The sequence below is a fragment of the Sesamum indicum genome, linkage group LG10, assembly GCF_000512975.1.
Source record: "Sesamum indicum cultivar Zhongzhi No. 13 linkage group LG10, S_indicum_v1.0, whole genome shotgun sequence".
NCBI lineage: Eukaryota > Viridiplantae > Streptophyta > Magnoliopsida > Lamiales > Pedaliaceae > Sesamum > Sesamum indicum.
This window is the reverse complement of record NC_026154.1, coordinates 2,163,996-2,191,575: the sequence shown is the minus strand read 5'-3', so window position 1 is coordinate 2,191,575 and position 27,580 is coordinate 2,163,996. Positions and strand designations below refer to the sequence as shown.

Genomic DNA, 27,580 nt, shown 5'->3' with positions numbered 1-27,580 from the left:
ATAAAAAAAAAGAGTTGAATGAAAATCTATTTTTTCTCCAAATTCACTTATTATAAATTTATTTCATGTCAAATAATTATTTTTCTAACCAAACTACCCTTATTCATCTTCATGCGTTAGTGCATCTGAAGAGATATATCTTCACCTTTATAATAATATTTTGATTAGAAAAAAATATTTATATGGTATGCCATAACTGTGCCATAAGTTAATCCGAGAAAAATATGAAGTTTTATTTAATTTTTTTTATTAATATCTATAAATTTTTAAATTAAAAAATATATAATTATACCAAATTTTTAAAAAAATTGTTAAAAAAAATGCTGATTCATGATTGTTCCGGAAGACATTTAACCTTAGAAGTTGGAGGAGTGGGGCCCAAGAGATGCCCATTGTTGGAATGGTGGAAAGCATGATTCGAGTTGTCTCCCTCAATCACAACCCTCCCCTCCCCTCCACTGCTTTTCCACCGTTGATCGCCTTATTTAATCCGTTCAAATATCAAAAATTGGTTAATCAGGTGTTTTATTAAATACTTAATTTTAAAAAAATTTGTACATTTCATATATTTTATAAACTATTTTTAATTAAATTTATAATATTTAAAATGAAAGATAAGTTTTAAAGTATTTGGATTAAATACAACTTTGAAACTTGTATCTAAATTATGACGAATTTACAATTAATATCACTAGAAGAAATTTAACATTTGTTGATTAGGTTTAGTTCCATTGGTGAAGTTGAGGCGTCATGATTTTAAGGTTATGGGTCTAAATTCCAACAACGTATGGGATGCTATTCTACTTAATAGTAGGTGTTAATTAGATATAATTATCTTTTTTCGGTAAAGATAATTTTTATTAAGTAAAAAAAGTACAATAGTACAATACAACTTGCTATCAAGGGATCCGCTATAAGTGGTAAAGTGCACAAGTGCTAATAGCAGTAGGTAATTCTACACTTAGAATCATCTGCTGCACATCTCGAACCATCAGCGCACCCACAGTGCATGTATCTCTATGTATCCATCAAATCGCCTAATGTTGGGCTCACGCCAGATATGGTACACACATGATGCCAAAAAGAGCGCGGTAGACCGTAGAAACATAGTGTTTGCCTCTCCATCTGCGAGCAGCCCATAAAACTTCAGTAGCCGAAACTCGGTTTGGCCAATCGAACTGAAGTGTGCATCGATTCACCCTCAAGCAGCCACGCGAACAAGTGCAGTGAAAAAAGATGATCATGGGTCTCATCAGCACCATCAGAGCAAAGTACGCATGAACTATTAATAGATACAGTTATCTGCTATTGATGATTAGTATATAAATAATTTTTTTTTTTTTGGGAAAAGGTAAATTTCATAAATGAGAAAAGGAAATATAGTACAACAGTGCTAGTATGATATATTATCCCTCAACAGGCCAATGGATACGCCATAATCTATAAAGTGCACTAGAGTTAACAAAGCTAGGAAGATTTTTGCTAAGAATTCGTAGTCTGTAGTATATAAATGTTATAATTGAGGTTGTAGTTAGATATAAATATTTGATACTGATGATTGTTATTAATTTATTCAATAAATACCAGTCATTCTTTTCATTTCCAAAAAAGAAAAAGAAAAAGAATTAACATCTAATAATTGCTAGATGTCATGATTAAAAATAAATCATTATAATAAATAGTCATTAATCACAACTATGCAACAATTGTCGATCGTAATTTTTTGCGAATGTGGCTAAAACTGTCATGGTTAAGACATTTGTTATGACTCATAGACATGACAAAAAATAATTTTCATAATGAATAATCTAAATGTTTGCATCGATTTTCCTTTAACTATAATTAATAATTATTATTTACCACAGTTTTAATTCATAATCAATACAATCGTACCAAATTGTATATTTTTTCTAACGTACAATGAAACTTAAAAGAGTTCGTTAATGCCTTAAAGATAAATTAGAAAAACTCCATATTTTTTTTCAGAAGAATTTATAAGTTTCTTACATCGTATTTTTAAATTTTTATAATTAAAAATATATATATACACCTTATTCACGTTTATAAGATTCAAATTTAAAATTTATTAATTATGAAGCCACAATATTTAAAAAAAAAAAAAAAACCCTAGAGATGATGAAGTGCCAACTTTATGATACTCAAGAGGGTCTTTTAACCCCACTATTTCTATAAATATCAATTTATTTTTATGGTAAAATATATCCAGCTTTTTTAAGATTTTATATAATTGTAATTATTTTTTTTAAAAAAAAATTATCGATTCTCTCCCTAATAACGACGCTCGTCCAATAATTGACCCATTTTGTTACCTTTCGCTAGGATCAAATTTTGTATTAAATTGCTCAAAAATCCTTTTTTGGAACCTAAATTATAATATTACTGTTCAAGGATTATATAATTATGTCACATATCAGAGAACATCAATAGTTTTTTAAACAATAAAGAGGTACTTGTAATTATATTAAAATCTCAAGAGAACTCAATAAAAGTTATCATTTTTTTAAGGAAATAAAAAATACTGAACATATCATATTTTTCTAATAATAAGTATTTCCAAATTATGATGATTTTTATTACTTTTTTTCAAGTGAAAGCGATAAATATTATTCTTTTTTTTTTTTTGAATAAATCAATTACAGTCATGAATATCAAACAACTATCAATAATTAGACAATTATATATACTAACCATCATTATCAGATAATTATATTTAATTAACACACTATTAAAATAGAATAACATTTCACAAATTGATAAAATTCGTACCCATAACTTTAAAATCCTAAAATTTTAACTTCACAAATTGAACTAAACCCAATTCGCGCATAATTTTCACTACTAGACACCCCCAAGTTTTGGGACTGGACCACTAAATTAGCTTTGTCCATATTGGAGTTGTGGGATCATTGTTGTCTCCTTTTCTTTATTAAACAAAAACAAATACAATTCATTTCTATACATTACTTTACAAGATCGATTGTACTCAATTCATTTATCACACGTTCCTCTTCTTAAAAATATTTGTACATAATTGCAGCGTACGAACCTGTCCTCCTACGCCACTAATTCAAAATATTCAAAATTTTAGGGGCAATGGGTTAGAATCACACCATGTGTATGGGATGTTGTTTACTGTAATAGTAAGTACTATTAAACATGATATGATTATTATAATAGTTCTTATTAGATATTGATATCGTCAGAAATGATTGTAATTGTAATTATAATCAATTTATTTTAATTAATAATAATTCATTGCTTTTAATTTAAAGAAAAATAAAATTGAGTACACATACATGTTATTAGGCGGCATCAAAATGATTATTCAAGACACATTAAATAAGTTATTATAGAAACATTGATACAATTGAGAGCTATTTTCATCAACTAAACATTCATTACTTGAAGAAATAAGGTTTACCCTGTAAATTGTTGATTACGATGATCAATTCAATTAATTGTTTGTTGTTATATCAGTATATACAGACTCAAATACTAATTCAATACATCAATATGTCAATAAAGCCTAGTTCAATTGACGAAGTCGATGTCCCATGACTTTAAGGCCATGAGTTCGAGCCTCATCAGCGTGTGGAATGCTATTCTACTTTAATTTAGATATAAATATTTGATATTGATTATTGTATCCATTTGTTTAAATAATAATAGCCCATCGCTTTCATTTTAAAAAAAAACCAAGATATTAATATTTTCAAATCAACCAACATATTTAAAGTAAACCAACAAATAAGACACTATTATTAAAAATAGATTACCGACTCATCCATGGAACTTGAATTCACGACTTTGTGATTACGAAGCCTCAACTTCACCATTCAAGCAAGGCTTCATTGACTCTAATCGCTATTATTAGTTAATTTATTTAATTAATTATAATAATATACTTGATAAATGCTGATTAAATTATCCTAATAAACAATTAAGGGAATCTAGAAATTTCTTAAAATATTAACTAAGAAATAATTAAATTAGTTAAGAAAGTGAATTGGAACGTTTTAGAGAGCGGAAGAAGAATACCTGTGGCTGAAGACAATTTCCCTTTTTCTTTTCACAAAAAGTCTTGACACGTTGCACCCCAAATGAAAATAATAAATTATTTTGTTAAAAATAAATTTATTAATATTAAATATATAGATTTAAATATTATAAATAGGCCCCTCATTATTTAATCACAAAAAGACTTGACACGTTGCAGTCCCACTTTGGCCATCACCTTTGCGCCTTTTTTTTTTTTATTTTTTTAAATAACTTTCATAAAAATCACAAATTGGCCCCTCAATTTTTAAACCTATATAATTTAATCTCAAAAACTTTATAAGGCTCCACTTTAGTCCCTCGAAATTTTAATTTCTTTAAATTGTACCCTGTAATTCACTTACTAGTCAATTTGGCTTCAATTTTTTATTCATTTATGATGTTAATAAATTAATATTGGATTAGTCACATATCAATAAGATCAATGTTAGTATGTTAAAATTAAAATAAATTTATAAATTTGTGTTTGTGCATTATACGAGATATAACAAAAAGATTACAAGTGGTCATCGAGCCTATTATTTTAGCACCCAAATGTCGACTGAAATTTGAAAATTAATGAGATAATTTTTAAAATCAGTGAATTTATATATATACACTTTTGCTAATTATCAATACAACTATTTATACACTCAAATTTGAAATAATTATTTTGTACTTAATTAATTTATACAAATCTAATATTAATTTATAAACATCGTAGTTGAATAAATTTTTAAAATTGATTGATTGATATATTTAATAACAAAAGGTATTAATGTGACTATATCTTATTATTAATTGTTAAGGGTATTTTCATCAATTTTTATTTAATTTACAGGATTATCAAAAGATAAGGGTAATGAACGTTTATTTATTTTAAGAAGTAATTGATGAGGGTAACATACTTTCCGAGTGCAAAATGTATTTGACCTCACTAACAATAAAAATCATAAATTTTTATTTTTGATAAAAAAATTATAATAATTTAAATTATATTTTAAAAGAAAGATGGTAGTAGTCATATTTTAGGGAGTGTAACTAATAAGGAAATTTTGGTTGGCAAAATAATTGTTGTGAATAAGAATACAAAGACTTCAGCAATGACATCATCAAATCAAAGCATCACATGGTAAATTTCATTTCACACCCAAAAATCAAATTGTAGTAATAAATAAAGGACAAGTATAAAATGGAGGTAGAGACATCCCCCCGTCTCTGTGCCTGTGGTGGAACATTTGTGTGACTCCTAGTCTCTCTTTCCTCTCTGCTTTTACTCCTCTCCTCACTCTTTGCAATTCTCAAAGGCAAAGGAGGCCATGGATGGGCCTTCACCTCCGCTCAATGCTCGCCGAGTCTTGACTAAGGATCTCATCCTCAACAGGCTTTATATGCTCCTCAATGGGATTGCTATACTCGCCTTGTTTTACTATAGAGCTACCACTCTTCTTCGTATTATCCAGACCAGGGAGACTCCTCTTCTCCCCTATCTTATCGTCATTTTCTCTGAGGTTATGTTCACCTTTTTCTGGCTTCTTTACCAAGCTTACAGATGGAAACCCGTTAAACTCGAGGTGTACCCGGAAAGATTACCCGGAGATGAGAAGCTTCCGCCGGTGGATGTGTTCATTTGCACGGCAGATCCGAGTAAAGAGCCCTCCCTGGGGGTGATGAACACCGTTGTTTCGGCTTTGGCTCTTGATTACCCTCCTGATAAGCTTGCTGTTTATCTTCAGGATGATGGTGGTTCTTATGTTACTTTAAATGCCATTCGTGAAGCCTGGAAATTCGCCAGATTCTGGGTTCCCTTCCGTAGAAAGTATGAGTTGAAAATTGCGTGCCCAGCAGCCTATTTATCGTCTAAGGAAAGTGCTCATGAGAAGTTCATTGGCAGCAATGAGTTCGCTGCTGAGAAGAAGATAATCGAGGTTCTTGATATAAATTAGTACAAATCACTTTTACAAGTTTGGTTTGCTTGTTTTTCTGAAATTTTGTGGTTTTGGGTGCAGAAAAAGTACGCAGAATTCGAGGAGGCTCTGGAGAAGAATTCAGTAAATGCAAGCGCTTCAGTTAGCAGAGATCATCCACCATTAATTGAGGTATAAAATTTCGAAATAGGGTTCCTAATCATAATTGATTTGGTGCTTTAGAATTAGAGACACAGGTTTCTCGTATAAACAATTTTGTGCCCTTTAGTATTCTATCCAAGTTGAAGCTCTAAAACGGAGTTTATTCAGAAGGTGACAAACTTAGTTAGAGCAGTAGATGAATATTTATGCAGACCTATAAGTTTTTGATTTCAAAGTTTTGAAATAAAAGTTCTCCTAGATTGTAATTTACAAGAATGAAGCTGAGCTTAAAAAAATCCTTAATGCATTTTAAAATCCTTACAGTTCGTTGATGGATAGAATTGAGAGCTGCACTACTTGAATTTTGATGTATTCTGATGGTTGTTTCTCAATTTGGTCTCTCATTTTGTTACTCACGAACATTGACTGGACCATTTGTGTCTCTGTAATTTTTAAAAATCAAACTTCCACCAGTAAAGTTTTAGGAATAGACCAAAAACGAAAAATGAAAGAATTCAAGATTACGGGGGCCATAATATATGTGCACAACTAGATTTTACTAAGTAAAATGTATTAACTTCTTATAACATTCTATTGACAGGTGATGACAGATGAAAACGGGGATTCCGACCTAAAAGAGATGCCTCTTCTTGTTTATATTGCCAGGGAAAAAAGGCCTGGTCATCCACACCATTTCAAAGGAGGAGCACTCAATGTTCTAGTAAACTATCTTTATCCCTCTGCCTTTTATGTTTTATGTAGGATTTTCCTTAATCTTTGGAGCAGCGACAAGCTTAAAGAATATTTATGGAAACTAAGGGTCTGTATTAATGTTTGAAACGTGCATCAAAAAGTTCTATACAGAATAGAATGGAGATTTCTTGTCTGCTTGCATCTCTTTTCTTCTTCAGCTTTTTCCTTTTACACATGCATAATTAATTCTAAAATCATTTGCAGCTCCGAGTATCTGCAGTAATCACCAATGCTCCCTACTTTTTGGTGCTGGACTGTGACATGTACTGCCACAATCCATTGTCGGCTCGTCTAGCTATGTGCTTCTATCTTGACCCTAAAATAGCTCCGAAGATAGCTTGGGTTCAGTTCCCTCAGAAATTTCATAATTTGAGTGAGCATGATATCTATGGTGGTTCGCTGAATGCCATTTACGTATGTGATCTCAGACATTTTGCTTTGTACTTAGATAATAACCACAAATTATTTTTACTTGTATCGATATAAGTTATTTTATTCAAAACTATACAGAAATCAGCGATAGGCTTCGATGGGCTCCAAGGACCTAACCTATACGGCTGCAACTTTGTCATGACAAGGGAATCGATCTATGGAACTGGCAAAATTGAAAAGGGTACCTTTAGTTATCAACACTACAAAATGATAACCTAAGTTGGTGTTCCATAATCCATACTTGTGTTTTCATTTTGTTTGCAGACGTTGATCTAAATCAGCTAAAGAAGACATTTGGTTCAAGCAATGAGTTCATCAAATCACTTTACAAAAGTTACAAACCACAGTTGCTGGAGGACAGAAAGCCCTCTGCTGAATTGCAAAAAGAGCTCCAACTGCTAGCCTCCTGTACTTATGACAATGGGACAGATTGGGGAGAAGAGGCAAGTACATACTCTTAGATTCTGAAAGTGAACCCTTCAAAGAGTCATGTACAAAGGGGCAACATAAATTACTACTTGTTTCAATTGCAGGTGGGTTACAGATATTTTACCGTTGTGGAGGATGCTATTACAAGTCTTATTTTACCGTTGTGGAGGATGCTATTACAAGTCTTAGTTTGCACTGTAAGGGGTGGATTTCTGTGTATATTGACCCTGCCAGTCCATGCTTCTTGGGTGCAACCACTACGAACCTGAATGATATGTTGGTTCAACAGACACGATGGGCTTTTGGCCTAATGCAAATTGGCCTGTCAAGGTTTAATCCTCTTATATACGGCCCGTTGAGGATGTCGATTCTTGAAAGCTTGTGTTATGCTTACAATTTTTTGGAATCTCTCTATGTTTTCCCTGTTTATGGTTTGGCCATCATTCCTCCAATCTGTCTACTTTATGGCATTCCTCTGTATCCAAAGGTGAGTATGGATAGAATAAGGAGCAATATCGTGTTTCTTCTTTCATTTTCTGAATACGTATCATAACATTGACCATGCTTACACTTCTTCGTGGGTCTTAATGTGAAGACCTGGTATCTGTTTCACCACAATTTGCCCAAACTGGATCAGTGCTATGGTGCTCATCCGATCATTTTCCGCTGGGGCCTTTCTAACACTTGCTTTCTTACATTGTTTCATAGGTTTCAGATCCATACTTTATTGTGTTTGCATTCATCTTTCTCTCATCAAGACTCAAGCATGTGCAAGAGACCATTGCGTTTGGGGATCCATTGAGGAATACAGTGTATGAGCTGAGAGTTTGGATGATGAAATCTGTAGCATGTTACTTTTATGCAATTCTGAATGCAATTTTGGACAAAATTGGTTTGCATGAAGCAAACTTTTCGTTAACAAGCAAGGTGGTTGATGATGAACAAGAAACGCGTTTCAAGCAGGGGATATATGATTTCCAAGTATCAACGATGCTGCTCGTCCCATTATGCAGCTTGTACATTCTTAATTTGGCCGCCTTTATTATCGGAATGGCAAGGCTCTTTCAGAAGAATGACGAGTTGTTGGCACAAGCTGTTCTCTCCTTCTTTGTGGTAATTGTGAATTACCATTTGCTGGAAGGTATGTTCCTGAGGAAGGACAAGGGCCGGATTGCAGCGTCTGTTACTCTACTCTCTATTGCAATTTCTGCAATCATCCTTGGCTGCGGATCTCTCCTTATCTTTTACTAATTGAAATGATGCTGGCCTCCTTCATTTTGTATTCCTGGGTTCTGAACTTGGAAGTACTGGAACTGGAATTACACCTATTACTCTTCTGAATCTTGACTAGAATTTCTCAAACATCAGTTCTTGCATGAATTGCTGTATTGATAGATGAGGACTTGGTGAGCGTGCATTGTCTATATTCCAGACTCAATGAATGCATTGAAGAATTTCATATTAGGATGAGCTAATGCAGCTTGTTGGTAGGCATTAGCTTGCTCTGTTTGGTGATGAGTTTGAGTTACCTCATAATTCTTGATGTTCCTTTTACATATATGCACAATAGTTTTATTGTCCTTAGTTCTTAGTCTGCTAATGACAATACCTTTGCAAAATTCAACAAATTGATACGAACTATCAAGACGTTTGATGAGATTAAATATACGTCTCAACTCATGTTTGTTTTTGAAATAATGCACTGCTTCTATGAATATGATATAAGAACCAAAATCGCTGCACATGAACAAAATCTCAATCATATCTTTTTGTCAAAGGCATGTTTGGTTAGAATGATGAAATTAGGTTCACAAAAAACATGCGATGAGCGTTTCCCACCACGGGAGGCAGATGTCAAGCTCAATGTTTCAATCTTTATCAAACAGTCGTTCTCTTTTTGCTTTTTGTTCTTTTAATACGAAAATGATTTCTGAAAAAAAGTATAAAACGGGTATAAAGTGTTTCCCACGAACGGATTATTTATATATGATATAAAATACTATTATACGATTTTAAGGATCAAGAAAAATATAAATAATTCGAGAATTATGTCTTTAGGACGCTTTTCTTCTTTCTACTTACTCTCTTTTTCGACCCGTTTTCACATTTGTTTTCCTCTATTCACAAGTAAAGCATATGGTTACTAGATCAATTAGCTAATTCTTTGAGGCCCTAATGTTTTTTTTCAATACTCGTAATTCATTACATTCAAATTTAAAAATTGATTCCGTAAATTACTAATTCAAATCAATAAAAATATTCAAATGAGAGAAAAAAAAAAAGTATTATTATAAAACTAGATATACACCTATATTTGTAGGAGCCAAATATACAATATTTTTATCGTAAGATCTCAATCTTATCAATTAAGTAAAGTCTTATTCGCACAACGGTCTAACACAATTAATTGATTAATCACTAGGGTTAGCTTCTTTACATTATAATAACCAGCATTATAATTGTTTTCACATTGTGGATTCTTTTAGATGATATTCTCTTCCCTTTACTTTAATTTAATTATCTCTACTTTTTTGGAATTTCTTTTATATGCAAAAAAATTTATTATCAAAACGTTTGATGAAACTAAAATACGTCCCATTTTTGTGTTTGCTTTTGAAATAATGTAGTATTTTGTTGGCTTTGATATAAGAACCAAAATCCTGCACATGGACAAAATATAATTATATTTTTTCATTTATTATACCAAAAAAAATCAAACAAATCATTATGGCTTAGCTGTTAAGATTGAGTGTGTCATACTTTGATGTGCGTTCAAATTCTTACAAGGTATTGAGTAAGTCTAAATATATATCTAACCTGTATTAATTCTCATGTGATTAGATTTTAATTTTTTTTTATAGTTAATCAATTATAAGGATCTTGGTAGGTATTCATTCTCATGGCTTTTGACAATTGTATATCAATTATAGGGATCTCGATGTTGATTCTCATGATTCTTGATGACAATAAATCAATACTTGATTGTGTTGATCACCATGTAATTAGACTTTAATTTTTGAATAGATGAAGTATAAAAACCTTAACTAACACAAAATATTTACACATGTAGTCCTTCTCGACAGGTCTATGGCCTGTCATCCTTCTTTACCTTTTATGTAACAGAAGTGTACCAGAAAAAAGAAAAGAGAGAGAGAGAGAGAAAACATAGTACTCAGCACCAAAAAGAAATATGTAAAAAAAAAAAATAAAGAGGCATATGTTAGGCCCACACAGTTCCAATCCACTCTATACTATGTTTAGTTGGACTAGCTAAATGGTTGTACTGACTCTGATACATAAGTTCTGATAAATGAAAAAATAAGACAAGGAAAATAGTCAAGGAAAAATGTGTATTTTTAGTTGTATATATACGTATATACGTATTATACAAGTATACATACGACTAGAGATTTGTAAAATTAGAAAAATACATAAATAAATGAGAAATTATAGTTTAGATCAGGTTTGATCGAATCAAATCAATTATAAAATAAATATAATATACTTGTTGATCACTTTTTTTTAATTGTATATTAATTATAAAATAAATATATTACACTTATTATGTAATTAATTCAAATTTAATCGGATCAAATTCGAATTAGAATTTACTTAAAATGACATATTGTCTTAGTTTAGTTGTAGGAGATGGGACTTTGGATGGACACGTGACTGAATCGGAACTTACAGTAATGGGGGGAGTTGAGAAACGGGTCCACTCAAAACCCACTACCAAAAAGATAAAAATAATAATAATTTTTATTTATATATCTATAATTAATAAATGATGGATGCATCCAAATTTGAGGTAGACCCATGTGGTGTCCATCATCGAGATGGGTGAGAATCCACGTGTGTGCGTCTGAGTGGCTTTTTCACTTGATTAATTCATTATTTTAAATCTAGGAATACTTTAGTTTTGGAGAAGACAAGTCTGAATGGAATTGGCATCTTAATCAGATTCATGTCTTAATTAAAAATAATTTCTAAATTCAACTTTCCTAAGTTTCTAATTTATACTCAAATGAAAGAAAAATGGAGAGAGTCGTATAAATTAATAAAGCATTTAATGGGTATGTATGTGGGGTTTTAATATTCATCTCGTTTTAAATGCAATATAAATTATAGATGAATCTGAAACGCGACTTCGAATTTTAATATTTACATATTCCTCAGTCGACTTGATGAGAAGGTCTTGTTAATTGTACCTTACCCCAATTCTTTAAATTACATAAAATACTGCCAATTTGCTCCTTGATTCAGGTCGATATTTACACGTTCGTACATACAGAATAGAGATAATTATACTTCCTTTTCCTGAGAGTGTGTATCTGTACGAAGACCTTTGATAATTTGGAAAATTATATTTAATACTACTGACGTTTGTTTCTTCTAATAACTAGATTCCTCTACTGGTTAAAATTTATCGAATTTACTGATTTTAATGAAAATATTGAATGAAAATCTATCGTTACCCCAAATTGACTTATTACTGATCGTTTGCAAGTTAAATAAATCTTTTTGACCAAATTACTCTCATACATCTAATGCATGTGAGGAGGAGCATCTCCACTCTTATAAGGGTATTTTGATGAGAAAATATTTGATTGACCTGTATGATTTTTCGTTTAATTTTTTTACTGATATCAATAAATTCGGTGAATTTCGTCTAATGAAGGGATCTATTCGTTAGATAAAAATAAGAGTTAGGAATATTAAATGTAATTTTTCAAACTACAAAATATCTAATAATATCAAATATCATAAAAGAACAGTGCAATTATCTCAATAGAATATGATATGAAACTAAATAAAAAAGTTAAATATTTAACTGATGATGATAGTATCAAAATTTCAACTATTGCTGCAATTTCTGACATAATGAATTAAAAATATTTGAATTAATCTGATTTGGTGGGCTAAGAAGACAGGTTCACACACTGAGATCATGTCAGGCAGATAATCTATTTAAGATGAAAAAAACATGTAAGAAATGAATTTTGTAAAGTAGTGTATATTTGTAATAATAAAGAAAAGGAGACAACAAGAATCCCAATACAATATCAAAACCTAATTTAGTGGTCCAGCCCCAAAAATGTGCATGTCTAGTCATGAAAACTTATCATAATTTTAGCACACACCCCTATGTGTGTGTAAGGTTTGTATTATTTTCTTAAAAATAACACTAAATAAGGTTTTATCCAAGTTCAATTGGACGGTTTGTGTTACATGCTCGGATAGCTTTACACATATATATAAATGAAAAAATATATAATTATACATAATACGAGTTCTACGCTAGTATATATATAGAGAGAGAAAGATAGATAGATAACCGAAAGGTTGTGAGTTAAAAAATAAATATTTAGTCTAATTTCAATAGCAACATATTTCTTTATTTGTTTTGAAATTTATTAAGGATTTAGAAATATTAATGTATTGCATATCGAATGTTATAATAGTACGTAAATAGAGTGGTAAATAAATAAAATATACACACACATATAAAAGGAGCATGAAGACTTATTGAGGTAACTCAAAAATCATGACCAAACAGAGCAAGTCTAATGCTTACCAACAGACTGCATTAGCTCATCCTCACTCAAAGTCTGGAATAAACACTGAACACTCATCTATCAATACAGCAATTCATGCAAGAATTGATATTTGACAAAGACTAGACTAGATTTAAAAGTGTGGTAGTTCTAATTTGAGTTCCAGTACTTCCAAGTTCAGAAACCAGCAATACAAAATGAAGGAGGCCAGCATCGTTTCGATTAGTAAAAGACAAGGAGAGATCCGCAGGCCAAGATGATTGCGGAAACTGCAATAGAGAGCAGAGTAACAGACGGTGCAATCCGGCCCTTGTCCTTCCTCAAGAACATACCTTCCACCAAATGGTAATTCACGATTACCACAAAGAAGGAGAGAACAGCTTGTGCCAACAACTCGTCTTTCTTCTGAAAGAGCCTTGCGATTCCGATAATAAAGGCGGCCAAATTAAGAATGTACAAGCTGCATATTGGGATGAGCAGCGCTGGTGATACTTGGAAATCATATACCCCCTGCTTGAAGCGCGTTTCTTGTTCATCGTCAACCACCTTGCTTGTTAGAGAAAAATTTGCTTCACGCAAACCAAGTCTATCCAAAATCCCATTCAGGACTGCATAAAAGTAACATGCTACCGACTTCATCATCCAAACCCTCAGTTCATACACTGTATTCCTCAATGGATCCCCAAACGCAACAGTCTCTTGAATATGCTTGAGTCGTGCTGAGAGAAAGATGAATGCAAACACAATAAAGTATGGATCTGTAACCTGTAAAACAATTTAAGAAAGCAAGATTTAGAAAGGCGTCAAAGGAAAATGATTGAATGAGCACCATGGCATTGATCCAGTCTGGAGGGGTTGTGATAAAACAGATATTAAGCTCTCAAATTAAGAACCCACCAAGAGGTGTAACCATGGTCAATGCCATTGTACACTTTCAGTAAATGAAACAAGAAACAAGCTTTCGCCCCTTATTCTATCTATACTATGCCGTAAAGTAGACAGATTGGAGGAATGATGGCCAAACCATAGACGGGCATAACATAGAGAGATTCCAAACAACCGGCAGCATAACACATGGTTTCAAGAATCGACAACCTAAATGGGGCGTATATAAGAGGATTGAACCTTGACAGAGCAATTTGCATTAAGCCAAAAACCCATCGTGTCTGTTGAACCAACATATCATTCAGGTTTGTAGTGGTTGCACCCAAGAAACATGGACTGGCAGGGTCAATATACACAGAAATCCACCCCTTACAGTGCAAACTAAGACTTGTAATAGCATCCTCCACAACAGAAAAATATCTGTAACCCACCTGCAATTGAAACGAGTAGTAAATCATGATTCCCCTTTGTACATGACTGTTTTGAGGTTTCACTTTCAGAAGCTAACAGTAACTACTTGCCTCTTCTCCCCAATCTGTGCCATTGTCATAAGTACAAGAGGCCAGCAGTTGGAGCTCTTTCTGCAATTCAGCAGAGGGCTTTCTATCCTCCGGCAACTGTGGTTTGTAACTTTTGTAAAGTGATTTAATGAACTCATTGCTTGAGCCCAATGACTTCTTCAGCTTATTGAGATCGACTTCTGCAAACAAAAATGAAAGCACGAGTATGGTTTATGGAACGCCAACTTAGGTTATCGTTTCCTAGCACAGATAACTAGAAGTACCCTTTTCAATTTTGCCAGTTCCATAGATTGCTTCCCTTGTCATGACAAAGTTGCAGCCGTAGATGTTGGGTCCTCTAAGCCCATCCAAGCCGATATTTGATTTCTGTATAGTTTAGAAGAAAATAAATTATAGTGATACAATCAAAATAGTTTGTGGTTATCTGACTATGTGCAACAGAAAAATTTCTGAGATAACATACGTAAATTGCATTCAGAGAACCCCCATAGATATCATGCTCACTCAAATTATGAAATTTCTGAGGGAACTGAACCCAAGCTATCTTCGGAGCTATTTTAGGGTCAAGATAGAAGCACATAGCTAGGCGAGCAGATAATGGATTGTAGCAGTACATGTCACAGTCCAGCACCAAAAAGTAGGGAGCATTGGTGATTACTGCAGATACTCGGAGCTGCAAATGAAATTTTAGAATAAGCATGATGTATGTGTAAAAGGAAAAAGATACAGAAGCAAAGAGATGCAAGCAAACATGAAATCTCCATTATACTCGGGAGAGTGCTTTTTACTGCGCGAAGTAACATTGATACGGACACTTAGTTCACATAATTACTCTACAAGCTTGCTGCTGAACTGAAAATTAAGAAATATTCCTGCTATTGAACATTAAAGGCAGAGGGATAAAGAGAGTTTACTAAAGCATTGAGTGCTCCTCCTTTGAAATGGTGTGGATGACCAGGCCTTTTCTCCCTAGCAACGTAAACAAGAAGAGGCATTTCTTTTAGGCTGGAATCCCCATTTTCATCTGTGATCACCTGTCAATAAAATGTTATAAGAAATTAAAAATTTTTACTCACTCGAATACTGAACTCCATTTGAGAGCTTCAACTTGGATAGAATACTGAATATTACAAAATTGTTTATGCGAGAAACCTGTGTTTTCAATTGTAAAGCACCAAATCAATTATGATTAGGAACCATTTTTCTAAATTTTATACCTCGATAACAGGTGGATGATCTCTGCTAACAGAAGCGCTTGCATTTACTGAATTCTTCTCCAGAGCCTCCTCGAATTCGGCGTACTTTTTCTGCACCCAAAACCACAAAATTTCAGAAAAATAAGCAAATCAAACTTGTGAAAGTGAATACTGTTCTGGTTAACACTAATTTATATCAAGAACCTCGATTATCTTCTTCTCAGCAGCGAACTCACTGCTGCCAATGAACTTCTCATGAGCACTATCCTTGGACGAAAAATAAGCAGCTGGGCACGCAATTTTCAACTCATACTTTCTACGGAAGGGAACCCAGAATCTGGCGAATTTCCAGGCTTCACGAATGGCATTTAAAGTAACATAAGAACCACCATCATCCTGAAGATAAACCGCAAGCTTATCAGGAGGGTAGTCAAGCGCCATAGCCGAAATAACAGTGTTCATCACCCCCAGGGATGGCTCTTTGCTGGGGTCCGCCGTGCATATGAACACATCCACTGGCTGAAGCTTCTCATCTTCCGGTAATCTTTCTGGGTACGCCTCAAGTTTAACGGGTCTCCATCTGAAAGCTTGGTAAAGAACCCAGAAAAAGGTGAGCACAATCTCAGAGAAAATGACGATAAGATAGGGGACAACAGGAGTCTCCCTGGTTTTGATAACACGAAGAAGAGTGGTAGCTCTATAGTAAAACAAGGCGAGTATAGCAATTCCATTGACGAACATATAGAGCCTGTTGAGGATGAGACTCTTGGTCAAGACACGGCGTGCATTGAGCGGAAGTGAAGGCCCATCCATTGCCTCCTTTTCCCTTGAGAAGGATGAAAAAATCAGTGAGGTCTCGCCAAAAGAGGAAACCAGAGAGGAGCGAGAGAATCGGGACTACGGAAATGTTCCACCACACAGGAAGGTCTCTAGCTCCACTTATACTTATAGTTGACTTGAAGATGTTCACACTTGAGACTACAAAAATGGAGCTACCCTGTAATGGTTTGATGATGTCATTGCTGAAGTCCTTGATGCTTCCTTCTTCACTACTCCTCTCTCATCTCTTTGGGATATAAACTCCTTTTTATGATAAATTGCATATCACTTACTTCTGATAAGTTTAATGGGCAAAAACTGAGCTCCCACTCCTTATAAAAGATTTAATTATATTTATACTCTCTTTAAAAATATTAAAATTATATTTTGTTTTAAAAAATTTAAAATTATGTTTACATTTTTTTCAAAATTCTTCGTTCACATTTGATTTTTATTTCGTTAAAGTTTAGATAAAAAATATTGATATTAATAAAAAAAATTATATAAATTTCTAACTTTATCGACTATTTAATATCCCTATGTATAGCATGTTATTTATAAGGAGAAAACTTACTCTATATCTATAAAATTAAGGGTAAATTGCACAACACCTCTTATGTTTTAGGAAAATAACGTGAAATCCCCCTGTGTTATGTTTATAAACAAAAACTCCCTGTGTTGTCTGAAAGACACCAAAATACCCCCTCTGCATTTGATTTTAATGGAGATTGATGAACACGCGCTATTTGTGCAAATCCACATCATTTTGGCATTTTTACTATTATTTTTAGTTAACAAATGTCCATTTTGCTCTCTTTGTTAAAGAGTGTGAATGTTTTTTCACTTTTATTTTACAAAGAGCATCATTTTAATAAATACATATAATTTATTTATAAAATATATTAACTAAATATCAAAATTGGTAATATATGTAAATTTTAGTTTAAAATTAACAAATCACAATACAAAATTTAATATACTAAAATTAACTTTTTAAGTTTAAATTTTTATATGAACATGAATAGAAATCGATTTTAACAAACATATTACCAACAAAATTAAATTATATTTTAATTTAAATATGTTTCAATAAATTATATTTATCTATAGAATATATCAAGCAAATATCAAATACTAAAAATGTATATAAACTTTTTTAAGTGTTATTATTTATAAAAAATAATTAATTACAATTACCGTATTTTAAAAAATACAAATTTAATAGTTCTTTATTATTTTTAAAATTTGAAAAATTAAATTATTTTTACTTATCTTTCAAAAACTAAAATTTTTAAATTCAAATTTGTATCATATGCATATATTTATATTAGAAAATTTATATAAAATAAAAAAAATAAAAACTATCGTATTCCCCACATTTTCAACCAGCGCAGCCGCCTTCCCCGCCATTGATTTGGGAGATGAGGGTCATCCAGACAACCTCCGTCGCCTAGTCGAGTGGCGACTTGCCTCCGCCGCCACCTTGTAACATAGATATAATATATAACTATATAGATATATAAATGTATACATATGTATATATGCATCATTATATGTATATATAATAAAAAATAAATATTTGAGAACATTCGCGTAATGAGCAACATCGATCATTTAAAAGGAGGTGAATAGCAATTTATCCCCCTGTGATATTAAAAATGAGCACATTACTTCCTATAAAAAAATATAACAATTTACCTCCTTATACTTTTCAAAATGAAGCAATTTACCTCCTTGTAAATTGCTTCATTTTAAAAATCAAAGGGGAGTAAATTATTGTATTTTAAAAAATAGAAGGAGGTAAATTGCTATTTATTTTTTTTATAAAGGTGCTCATTTACGATATTGCAGGCCTCAGGCCAGCATCATTTCAATTAGTAAAAGACAAGGAGAGATCCGCAGCCCAGGATGATTGCAGAAATTGCAATAGAGAGCAGAGTAACAGACGGTGCAATCCGGCCCTTGTCCTTCCTCAAGAACATACCTTCCATCAAATGGTAATTCACAATTACCACAAAGAATGAGAGAACAGCTTGCGCCAACAACTCGTCATTATTCTGAAAGAGCCTTGCCATTCCGATAATAAAGGCGCCCAAATTAAGAATGTACAAGCTGCATAATGGGATGAGCAGCATCGGTGATACTTGGAAATCATATATCCCCTGCCTAAAACGCGTTTCTTGTTCATCGTCAACCACCTTGCTTGTTAACGAAAAATTTGCTTCATGCAAACCAATTTTGTCCAAAATTGCATTCAGAATTGCATAAAAGTAACATGCTACAGATTTCATCATCCAAATTCTCAGCTCATACACTGTATTCCTCAATAGATCCCCAAACGCAATGGTCTCTTGCACATGCTTGAGTCTTGATGAGAGAAAGATGAATGCAAACACAATAAAGTATGGATCTGAAACCTATGAAACAATGTAAGAAAGCAAGTGTTAGAAAGGCCCCAGCGGAAAATGATTGGATGAGCACCATGGCACTGATCCAGTTTGGGAAAATCATGGTGAAACAGATACCAAGTCTTCAAAGTAAGACCCATGGAGAAGTGTAAGCATGGTCAACATTATGATACGTATTCAGAAAATGAAAGAAGAAACACGATTTTGCTCCTTATTCTATCCATACTCACCTTTGGATACAGAGGAATGCCATAAAGTAGACAGATTGGAGGAATGATGGCCAAACCATAAACAGGGAAAACATAGAGAGATTCCAAAAAATTGTAAGCATAACACAAGCTTTCAAGAATCGACATCCTCAACGGGCCGTATATAAGAGGATTAAACCTTGACAGGCCAATTTGCATTAGGCCAAAAGCCCATCGTGTCTGTTGAACCAACATATCATTCAGGTTCGTAGTGGTTGCACCCAAGAAGCATGGACTGGCAGGGTCAATATATACAGAAATCCACCCCTTACAGTGCAAACTAAGACTTGTAATAGCATCCTCCACAACGGTAAAATATCTGTAACCCACCTGCAATTGAAACAAGTAGTAAATTAATGTTGCCCCTTTGTACATGACTCTTTGAAGGGTTCACTTTCAGAATCTAAGAGTATGTTACTTGCCTCTTCTCCCCAATCTGTCCCATTGTCATAAGTACAGGAGGCTAGCAGTTGGAGCTCTTTTTGCAATTCAGCAGAGGGCTTTCTGTGCTCCGGCAACTGTGGTATGTAACTTTTGTAAAGTGAGTTGATGAACTCATTGCTTGAACCAAATGTCTTCTTTAGCTGATTTAGATCGACGTCTGCAAACAAAATGAAAACACAAGTATGGTTTATGGAACACCAACTTAGGTTATCATTTTGTAGCATTGATAACTAAAGGTACCCTTTTCAATTTTGCCAATTCCATAGATCGATTCCCTTGTCATGACAAAGTTGCAGCCGTATAGGTTAGGTCCTTGGAGCCCATCGAAGCCTATCGCTGATTTCTGTATAGTTTTCAAGAAAATAGATTATATTGATACAAGTAAAATAAATTGTGGTTATTATCTGACTAAGTAGAACAGGAAAATGTCTGAGATCACATACGTAAATGGCATTCAACGAACCACCATAGATATCATATTCACTCAAATTATGAAATTTCTGAGGGTACTGAACCCAAGCTATTTTTGGAGCTATTTTAGGGTCAAGATAGAAGCACATAGCTCCACGAGCCGATGATGGATTGTTGCAGTACATGTCACAGTCCAACACCAAAAAGTAGGGAGCATTGGTGATTACTGCAGATACGCGAAGCTGCAAATGATTTTAGAATAAGCATAATGTATGTGTAAAAGGAAAAAGATACAGAAGAAAAGAGATGCAAGCAAACACGAAATCTCCATTCTACTCGGTAGTGTACTTTTAAGTGCACGTTTGTAACACTAATAAAGACCCTTAGGTCGCATAAATATTCTTTAAGCTTGTTGCTGCTCGAAAATCAAGGAAAATTGTACACATAACATAAAAGGCAGAGAGATGAAGAGAGTTTACTAGAACATTGAGTGCTCCTCCTTTGAAATGGTGTGGATGAGCAGGCCTTTTTTCCCGAGCAGTATAAACAAGGAGAGGAATATCTTTTAGATTGGAGTCCCCATTTTCATCTGTAATCACCTGTCAATATAAGGTTATAATAAGTATATTATGGCGCTCTCAATGTATCTTCATCTCGTTCTTCTTTTTGGTGGAAGTGTGAGCTTTACAAAATACAGAGACGCATTCACTGTGTCAGACAGGCGAAACACAAATGGTCCAGTTAATCTTCTTTTCTTGCTTGTGAATACCAAAAGAAAGACCAAATTGAGGGAATATTTAGCAGCCTATACTTTCATGGATTGAATTCCTTATATCCAGAAAATCTCATGCCCACAAGAACCTATTTGAAAATCAAAGTGACTAAAAGCATTGCAAGAACAGGAGTCCACAGTCATGACGTGCATTAAGGATTTGAGCACTTCTATTTCAAAACATCGAAATCAACAACTATATAACAGGCCTGCATGCATTCATCTACTGCCCTAGTTAAGTTTCTTGAGATATCGATGGGCTCCACCTCCTGAATAAACTCCATTGATAGCTTCAACTTGGATAGAATACCTGGTTTTCAATTCTAAAGCACCAAATCAATTATGATCATGAACCCGATCGATTTCAGAACTTTATACCTCGATTGCAGGTGCATGATCTCTGCTAACTGAAGCGCTTGCATTTACTGAATTCTTCTCCAGAGCTTCCTGGAATTCAGCGTATTTTTTCTGCACCCAAAACCATAAAATTTCAGAAAGATAAGCAAATCAAACTTGTAAAAGTGTATACTATTCTGGTTAATACTAATTATATCAAGAACCTCGATCATCTTCTTCTCAGCAGCGAACTCACTGCTGCCAATGAAATTCTCATGAGCACTTTCCTTAGACAATAAATAGGCTGCTGGGCACGCAATTTTCAATTCATACTTTCTACGGAAGGGAACCCAGAATCTGGCGAGTTTCCAGGCTTCACGAATGGCATTTAAAGTAACATAAGAACCACCATCATCCTGAAGATAAACAGCAAGCTTATCAGGAGGGTAATCAAGAGCCAAAGCCGAAACAACGGTGTTCATCACCCCCAGGGAGGGCTCTTTGCTGGGATCCGCAGTGCATACGAACACATCCACCGGCGGAAGCTTCTCATCTCCCGTTAATCTTTCCGGGTACACCTCAAGTTTAACGGGTCTCCATCTGTAAGCCTGGTAAAGAATCCACATAAAAGTGAACATGATCTCAGAGAAAACGACGATGAGATATGGGACAAGAGGAGTCTCCCTGGTTTCGATAATACGACCAAGAGTGGTAGCTCTATAGTAAAACAAGGCCACTATAGCAATCCCATTGACGAACATATTGATCCTGTTGATGATGAGCTCCTTCGTCAACACATGGCGAGCATTCAGCGGAAGTGAAGACCCATCCATATCAGAGAATTATGATGAGTTTTGTCTCCTGGAGAAATGAGTGAATCAGTGAGGAGTCGCCCAAGAACCAAACCACCGAGGAAGGAGAGAAATGATCAACCACAGAGGAACTTTTCAAATTAAAATTTTAGTGTTATTGTATTCTCAAAAACTTATATTTAAACATAAAATAAAAATAAAATAAATTCTGTTTTTAATCCTATAATCTCAATCATAAATATAGTATGATAATTTATACCGATCACACATATACATTTGGCCCAAGGCATTTCCGCAAATTTAATACTAATTCTCGTACATTTGTTCTCGAGTTGTCAAATTTTATCATTTTAAAATATTTTTGAGCCAAAACGTGCTATCAAAAAAAGGTACAGTGACATACATGGGATGTGGCAATGATATGTCAAGACACATGACATTAAACACATTTTTTCTGATAGTATATGTTGGCTGAAAAAATTTATGAACCAAATTTGTCAATATTGAATAAAATGTATGATGTCTTGAATTAAAGAATTCAAAATTAAGATTATATATGTGAAGAAGTATAGACTATTGGATTAAATTTATAATTACTAGAGGTGTAGGACAAAAAGAATTAGAAATATATTAGGGATATGTTACTTATTCTGTTGCGAGAATTATGAGAATGTAAACAACTTGCGTTAGAATTGAGTTTATTGGTCAAATATGTAGTAGTGTACATATAGATGTGTAAAGAAGATTCGTACAATTATTTAATGGGACTAAAAAGAATAGGTTCTTTTATGTTATTTAAATTTTTTGAGATATATTTTATATATATATATAAATATAATTTTGAGATTCATTCATATTAAATATAGTAGACTTGATTATTTGAGATTTTAATTATGGGAGAAGGCATCTCCTCTTATAGTTTTTCGTCAAAAATTCTTTTAAAATTTTAATTAAATACTAAAATATCCCTAATGTTATATACACACATATATATAAGACATAAAAGAAACAAATAAAAAAAATTAACTTAAACGTATTATCGATACAAAAAAAATTGATATAGTGGTATTAAAATAATTTAGAGTCACTTTTTTGTAAAACCATAAAAATAATTAGAATTAATTTTTAAAAAATTATCTAATTAAAGGTACAATGCTTATTTAAAAATCAGCACGGCAGTGTCATCTCCTATTGTTTGTGATGGTAGAAAGTTTTTTTTTTAATATTAGTATAGATATTATTCTATTTATATTAAATTAATGTTATTGTGTATAATTGAAAAGATTCTCACAGCTTAAATTTTGATGTCCTCATTTTTTGTGTTTACATCATTTTATAAAATTACCTCCAAATTATTTCTTAAAAATAATATATTATTTGTGTGTATATATATTAGGTTAGGGGTCTTTTAGTTTTAGAGCAAAATGTGAAAGAATCTTTGACTAAATAATAGGAGAAGAGAGGTTTTTGTCAAACATCAAAACTTCATCAGAGGAGCGGATGCCAAAGACTAAAACCCCATATAAGTGGTGGACACAAATAACTCTATTTTTATATATATTTAGTTTTGTGAGACTGAGATAGCCATTTTGTAATACTAAATACAAGTATCTACACATTCCTAAAATTTGCACTTACTGCTTCAAACTCCAGAGTTCTGTATCCCATCAATACAACAATTCACACTAGAACTAAATATTTTGCAAGATTTATTCAGATTTAGATGGGAGTGTTTGTAATTCTAGTCCTGGTACCAAGCATGATGTCCAAGTGATTGGAGCCTATATCCTTTGAATTTAGTAAATGAGAAGAAGGGATCCACAACACAAGATGATTGCAGAAATTGCAACAGAGAGCAGAGTAACAGATGGTGCAATCCGGCCATTGTCCTTTCTCAAGAACATACCTTCCAGAAAATGGTAGTTCACAATTACCCCAAAGAATGAGAGAAAAGCTTGTCCGAAAAACTGATCGGCCTTGTGAAAGATCCTTGGGATTCCAAGAATCAAGGTGACCAAATTAAGAATGTATAAGCTGCATAACGGGGCGAGCAGCAAAGGTGATACTTGGAAATCATAAATCCCCTGCTCATATCTCCTGGCTTGTTCGTCGTCAACCACCTTGCTTGTTAGTGAAAAATTTGCTTCATGCAAGCCAAGTTTCTGCAAAAATGCATTCATGAGTGCAAAGAAGTAACATGATCCTGACTTCATCATCCAGTCCCTCAGTTCATAAAGTAGAGTCCAGAATGGATCCCCAAAGGAAACAACTTCTTGCACATGCTTGAGTCGTGGTGAGAGGAAAACGAATGCAAACGCAATGAAATATGGATCTGAAACCTGTGAAACAGTGTAATAAAGCAATACTTAGAAAGGCATCAAAGGAAAATGGTTGTATGACCAACATCCTATTGAACAGATATTAAGTCGTCAAATTTCAAGCTAAGTGAAAGCATGATCGACAGTTCATGGTTCACTTTCTGTACATGAAAGGACTAAACATGTTTTTATCTATATTTACCTTCGGATACAGAGAAATGCCGTAAAGTAGACAGATCGGAGGAATGGTGGCTAAACCATAGAAGGGCACGGTGTAGAGACTTTCAAGTATAATGTAAGCATAACACATGCTATAAAGAATCGACATCCTCAGTGGGCCGTATATAAGAGGATTAAACCTTGACAAACCTATTTGCATTAGGCCAAAAGACCATCGTGTCTGTTGAACCAACATATCATTCAGGTTTGTAGGAGATGCTCCCAAGAAACATGGTCGGGCAGGGTTAAGAAACACCGAAATCCAGCCCTTACAGTGTAAAATAAGACTTGTAATACAATCCTCCACAACAGAAAAGTATCTGTAACCCACCTGTGTTTGAAACATAGAAGTATATTATGATCCGCTTTCGTACACGGCTCTTTGAAGGGTGATGAGTTTCAGAAAATATAACAGTATTTACTTGCCTCTTCTCCCCATTGTGTGCCATTGTCGTAAGTACAAGAGGCCAGCAGCTGGAGCTCTTTTTCCAATGCAGCAGAGGGATTTCTGTCCTCCGGCAACAGTGGTTTGTAATTTTTGTAAATTGATTTAATGAACTCATTGCTTGAGCCAAATGACTTCTTCAGCTGATTGAGATCGATTTCTGGACACCAAATAAGAAACAAGTATGTTTTACCTAACATCTACTTAGGTTACCATTTCAAAGAAACGTATATACTAAGCCATATGTAGCTGACATAATTAACTGTACCCTTCTGAATTTTGTCAGTCCCATAGATCGCTTCCCTTGTCATCACAAAGTTGCAGCCATATATTTGAGGCCCTCTAAGCCCATCTAAGCCTTGCCTTATTCTCTGCATGATTTTCAAGAACATAAATTATGTTGATGCAAGCAAAAGAATTTGTGGTTATTATCTGACTTAAGTATAACAGGAAAATGTCAAAGATCACATACATAAAGGTGATGCAGCGAACCACCATAGATATCATGCTCACTCAGATTACGGAATTTCTGAGGGAACTGAACCCAAGCTATTTGTGGAGATACTTTTGGGTCAAGATAGAAGCACATTGTTTGGCGGACCGATGATGGATCATTGCAATACATGTCACAGTCCAGCACCATAAAGTAAGGAGCATTACTGATCACTGCAGATACTCGGAGCTGCAAATGATTTCCACTAATCATAATGTATATAATAAAGGAAAAAACATACAAAAGAAGCAAAGAGATGCAAGCAAAGATAGAAGTTCCATTCTACTAATAGTGCAAGTTTAAATGTTAATACCGACCCTTCTGTAAAACAATCAAGTTCCTATAATTATTCCACAATCTTGTCCATAAATTGAAAAATGAGAACAATCCTGCTATTGAACATAAAAGGCAGAGGGGTAAAGAGAGTTTACAAGAACATTGAGTGCTCCTCCTTTGAAATGGTGTGGATGAGCAGGCCTTTTTTCCCTAGCGACATAAACAAGAAGAGGCAATTCTTTTAGGTTGGAATCCCCATTTTCATCTGTCATCACCTGTCAATAAAAGGTATACCATTCTGCTTTCAATCTTCATTTATCAGTGGAAGTTTGATCTTTACAAAATATAGAAACACATGGACCACCGTGTCAGACAGTGAAAAGCAAAACAGTCCAGTCAACGTTCTTTATACCTCGATTACAGGTGGATGATCTCTGCTAACAGAAGCACTTGCATTTACTGAATTCTTCTCCAGAGCTTCCTGGAATTCGGCGTACCTTTTCTGCACCAAAAACCACAAAATTTCAGACAAAAAAAAGCATATCAAATTTGTAGAAGTCAATACTGTTCTGTTTAATACTAATTATATAAAAAACCTCGATTATCTTCTTCTCAGCTGCGAATCCACTGCTGCCAATAAACTTCTCATCAACACTTTCCTCAGCCGATAAATAAGCCACTGGGCACGGAAATTTCAGCTCATACTTTCTACGGAAGGGAACCCAGAATCTGGCGAATTTCCAGGCTTCACGAACGGCATTTAAAGTAACGTAAGAACCCCCATCATCCTGAAGATAAACAGCAAGCTTATCAGGAGGATAATCAAGCGCCATAGCCGAAATAACGGTGTTCATCACCCCCAGGGAGGGCTCTTTGCTGGGATCCGCGGTGCATACGAACACATCCACCGGCGGAAGCGTCTCATCTCCGGGTAATCTTTCCGGGTACACCTCAAGTTTAACGGGTCTCCATTTATAGGCTTGGTGCAGAACCCAGAGAAACGTGAGTACAATCTCAGAGACAAGAACGATAAGATAGGGGAGAAGAGGAGTCTCCCTGGTTTTGAAAGCACGAACAAGAGTGGAAACTCTATAGTGAAACAAGGCGAGTATAGCAATCCCATTGACGAACATATGGAGCCTGTTGACAAGGAGATTCGTCGTCAACAAACGGCGAACATTCAGAGGAAGTGAAGGCCCATCCATGGCTTCCTTTCCCGTAGCTCATGTTTGCTTTACTGAAATACCATTTGGACGGGTATTGTCGGGGTCGGTTAGCCCGACCCAATAAATATGGATGTTTTCGAATTCAATTGGAATTTAATAATCTTTTCAAATTGAATAATTTGAGTTGGTCGAATTTGACATATTTAATGATACGATTGACGGGATTCGAATAGTATAAGTGCAAACTATTTTTATATTTTTTCACACGATAATATATAAAGAGGCATGTTTTTACATTTGTAAGAATATTTTGATTAAAAAAATTATTTGAAATGCAATAAGTGAGAAATAATAAGTCAATCGATGGTAAATATGAATTTTCGTTCAAATTTTTTTTTTGCACTATTAATAAATTTGGTGAATTTTAACTAACGTGTGGGTCTATTAATTAGACAGAAACATACGTCAAATTAAACCATATAAGATCCAAATATATTTATATTAAACCTTTAGAAAA

At 33.8% G+C, this 27,580-nt stretch overlaps 3 protein-coding genes across 4 annotated transcripts; 1 reads left to right on the top strand and 2 right to left on the bottom strand.

Moving 5' to 3' along the window:
- LOC105171666 (cellulose synthase-like protein E1) lies at positions 5,265-9,323 on the top strand. Its single transcript, XM_011092859.2, has 9 exons — positions 5,265-5,984; positions 6,066-6,155; positions 6,727-6,846; positions 7,083-7,292; positions 7,389-7,491; positions 7,575-7,753; positions 7,844-7,873; positions 7,909-8,226; positions 8,448-9,323. Exons 1-9 carry the CDS (start codon positions 5,376-5,378, stop codon positions 8,988-8,990), a joined length of 2,202 nt encoding a protein of 733 aa, XP_011091161.1. The 5' UTR covers positions 5,265-5,375; the 3' UTR covers positions 8,991-9,323.
- LOC105171676 (cellulose synthase-like protein E1) lies at positions 13,243-22,182 on the bottom strand. 2 transcript variants are annotated; one of them, XM_020697163.1, is made up of 8 exons: positions 21,559-22,182; positions 21,377-21,466; positions 20,706-20,825; positions 20,259-20,468; positions 20,056-20,158; positions 19,794-19,972; positions 19,354-19,701; positions 13,243-14,059 (listed from the first exon to the last, which is right to left on the bottom strand). In XM_020697163.1, exons 1-8 carry the CDS (start codon positions 22,165-22,167, stop codon positions 13,517-13,519), a joined length of 2,202 nt encoding a protein of 733 aa, XP_020552822.1. In that variant the 5' UTR covers positions 22,168-22,182; the 3' UTR covers positions 13,243-13,516. The 2 variants fall into 2 exon arrangements, with proteins under 2 accessions (XP_020552822.1, XP_011091169.2); XM_011092867.2 differs by lacking the exon at positions 13,243-14,059 and adding an exon at positions 18,575-19,132.
- On the bottom strand, positions 23,665-27,168 carry LOC105171665 (cellulose synthase-like protein G2). The gene is made up of 8 exons (XM_011092858.2): positions 26,494-27,168; positions 26,310-26,399; positions 26,053-26,172; positions 25,601-25,810; positions 25,397-25,499; positions 25,110-25,288; positions 24,667-25,014; positions 23,665-24,485 (listed from the first exon to the last, which is right to left on the bottom strand). The coding sequence occupies exons 1-8, from the start codon at positions 27,100-27,102 to the stop codon at positions 23,943-23,945; spliced, it is 2,202 nt and encodes a 733-aa protein (XP_011091160.1). The 5' UTR covers positions 27,103-27,168; the 3' UTR covers positions 23,665-23,942.